At 34.2% G+C, this 3660-nt stretch overlaps 1 protein-coding gene across 1 annotated transcript; it reads left to right on the top strand.

The window, feature by feature from the left end:
* The first annotated feature begins 1122 nt into the window (after positions 1-1122).
* On the top strand, positions 1123-2683 carry LOC112528154 (zinc finger CCCH domain-containing protein 2-like). Its single transcript, XM_025139101.1, has one exon. It carries the CDS (start codon positions 1165-1167, stop codon positions 2353-2355), a length of 1191 nt encoding a protein of 396 aa, XP_024994869.1. The 5' UTR covers positions 1123-1164; the 3' UTR covers positions 2356-2683.
* Positions 2684-3660: the final 977 nt, after the last annotated feature.

Below are 3660 nucleotides of genomic sequence, written 5' to 3'. Positions count from 1 at the left end.
AAATGAAGGTTTATATGTTGTTAAAAAAAATGTGAATGTTCATTGCTTTTCAACTAAAATACAAATAAACCATTGTATATGTCAGATAAACTTTTGTTGATAAAACATGGGATGTGAACACTTATTATTATTGTATGATGTTATTACAACCTTTTGTTAGCAAAATATGTGATGATTTGTTATTCTTAAGAGAAAAAAAATAAGATCCATTGTATATTGTCAGCATAAATTTTTGTTAACAACTAATGTAAAAGTTCATTATTGTTAACAAAAAATGAAGTTTCATTATATATTATCGCATAATTTTTTGTTTACAGAATTGTGAAGGTTCATTATTGTCAACGAAATGTTTTGAGTGTTAAGGTTCATTATTGTTAATAAAAAAATATGTTGCCGATAAATTTTGGTTAATAGAGAATGTGAAGGTTCATTATTGTCAACAAAATGTGTGACTATTGAGGTTCATTATTGTTAGCAAAAAGTACACGGATCCATTATTAATATAATTTTTGTTAACAAAAAAATATGAATGTTCATTATTGTCAATAAACTTCATGAATATCATGTTTATTAAAACAGAAAATTATCTACATCCATATTTACATAATTTTTTGTCGAACATTTATTATTCTCAACAAACTGTGTAAGTATCAAAGTTTATTATTATCAATACAAAATACGAATATTCATTATTGTTGATAAATGTATGTGTGAACTAAATAAAACATGGAAATGGTAAAAATAACATGTAATTACAGGACATAGTCTATGATTAAATTGGTGTAAGATCACATGTAATTTTATATTTATTTTATTATGTGATCATTAATGTTTTCATACCCAAAATTACAGAGAATATATAAGTAAATAAATGGGATCAAGATTGATGGGTGCATGAATGAGTAAAAATAAGAGATGACGTGAAAGAAAAACAAAACAACCAAACCAAGAGAGAGAGTGAGTGTTTGTTTGCATGCAATAGCCTTTGTATTCTGCTGCCACATACTCCCCACTGCATGCCTTCCCTTTGGCCACGCACACCCTCACCATCCTCGTCATCCCTCTCTTTCTTCCACTATAAATTTAACCCCTTTCCCATTTCATCTTCTCCACACAAACCCTAATTCCAAAATTCTCTCTCTCTCTCTCATAAGGGATCCAATCATGTCAAGTGGAAGCTGTCTTGAACAACACAAGTTCCATTCCTCCCATCATCAACTTTATCATAATCTTGCCAACAACAACAAGTCAATTCGGGACATTGATATTCCTCCTCGCAAGCTTCTTGGCCGCCGTGCCTCCGCCGCCTCGGCGGAGACGTTCTTGGACAACATGTATCAGCAACAGCAGAATGAATCTCCGAAGGTTCTACCGGAGGATACCCTTTTCAAGAGATTCCTGCCTTATAACTCTGGTGTGGATTCTGATGATGAAGATAGCGATCCCTACTCTGGTGATCATTTTCGTATTTATGAGTTCAAGGTTAGGAAGTGTACTCGTAGTCGCTCTCATGACTGGACTGATTGTCCCTTTGCTCACCCCGGCGAAAAGGCACGCCGGAGGTGTCCTCGTCGGTATAATTATTTGGGTACTGTTTGTGCGGATTTCCGGCGTGGGAGCTGTAGCCGTGGTGATTTATGTGAGTTTGCTCATGGGGTTTTTGAGTGCTGGCTTCATCCTTCTCGATATCGCACTGAAGCCTGCAAGGATGGTAAGAATTGCCAACGGAAAATATGCTTTTTCGCTCACACCCCGCGCCAGCTCCGAGTGCTCCCGCCTGCGGAGGCTGCAGTTTCCGGGAAGAAGTATCCATCGGAGACTTGTCATTGCTGTGCCCACTGTCGGTGCCATTCAGGTATCCACCACACTAATTCTCCTACCTCCACTCTAAACATTGATCAGCTGGACAATCTGTCACCACCGGCTTCGCCGCCCTTCTCTCCGGCCAGATCCGGAGCAGGGTTTTCCCCGATTTCCCGATTTGCCGACAGGATGGCTAGAGCCGAGTCATTCGGGATGACCCAGTTTGGAAACAGCAGTTCTATTCAGAAAGACTCCATGTCTATGAATGAGATAATGAGTAATCAATCGGTGCTAAATGACCTCATGAGATCTATGGAGGCCATGACGGTGGAAGAGAATGATCAATTCCCTAATGTGAAGTTCAACGGCGGCAGCGGTTGTGTTGATGGTGGCGATCAGTACCCAGAGTTTGATCATAATCATCTGTCGGATTCAGGCCATTCGGATCTGAGTGGCAGCTTCTCGATGTCCAGCAATTCAAAGCAGAATCTTTATAATGAGAACTTGATAAGTGGTCCAGATTTTGGATGGGTGAATGACCTTCTGACATAGATGATCAATGATATTCATTCCGATAAAGACGATATATATGATGATGATGATGATGATGATGATGACTGTAAATGATGATGAGGAATGGAATTAAGAAGCGGATTATTTGAAGAAGTTATTATTGTTTTTAATTATGAATATGAATATTATTAAGTATGTGTATTGCTGATCTGGATGTGAAATTGTACCTGGTTTCAAGTGTGTATGAAAAGGGATGATTATGTGATATAATAATACCTTTCCAAGTTTAATTCAGGTTTGAAGGTGGTTTTTTCCTTAATTGGGAAATTAAAAGATTCTGTCTTTAAGTGGAAACACTTTCCAATTAAGATGAAGATCGGCGTATTGATGTTGGATCCATATATGAACTCAAATCAACTTCACTCATTAAATCCTATATGTATATGTATATGTATATGTATATGTATATGTATATGTATATGTATATGTATATGTATATGTATATGTATATGTATATGTATATGTATACGTAAACACTAACAAGGTATACCGAGATGCATCAGACCATTCCTTTTTAAAATGCAATTTATGAGTAAACATGACATTGAAAGTGATAAGAATTAGGATCTCTTTTTACGATAACATTTCTTATATATATGGAGATCCATGAAATTCATTTTAAGCCACTAATTTAAAATAATTAAAAAAATAACTAATACATTTTTAAGGAAAAAAAGTTAGAATTTAAAAAATATATCTCTTCTATAAAACAGTAGCACATATATTCACAATTAAATATGTATATAAAAAGATCCACATTATATACAGAGTAAACATAACCTTATTAATTTCGTTCTAGGTAGGTAGTAAATAGTATGTTCATAAGTGATAGATTTATAGTTAGTTTTGTTATTTTTCTTACTGTATACAATATGTTCACAAGTTATAATTATAATAAGAACAACAATATTTTTAAATGTAGTTATAACAACAACAATTTTTTAAAAGGTGTTACTTGAATGTGTATGTACGTATCATGGAGAGAGCAGAGAGTGTTTCTATTAGATTAAATTAGATTTTACAGACGTCAAGAATTTGGTGTGTGTATTTATATATTTCTTCATATTCTTTTATGATATTATTACCATTCAAAGAAAATAGTGAAGGTTTTGTATAGAGTTATGTGTTATATAGGATAATTAATGTGTGTGTGTGTATCCTTATAAACACACATAACATTATAATTATATATATAGACTTGGGATCATATGAGACCAATAGTTTTTTATGAGACCCGTAACACCAATTCTTAATCCTTGGATTAGATTTACAATCGTCAGATCT

The sequence above is a fragment of the Cynara cardunculus genome (genome assembly GCF_001531365.2).
Source record: "Cynara cardunculus var. scolymus isolate 2C chromosome LG 15, CcrdV1, whole genome shotgun sequence".
NCBI classification, from domain to species: Eukaryota; Viridiplantae; Streptophyta; class Magnoliopsida; order Asterales; family Asteraceae; genus Cynara; species Cynara cardunculus.
Note: the sequence above shows the minus strand (reverse complement) of the source record. Positions and strands in the feature narration are given on the sequence as shown.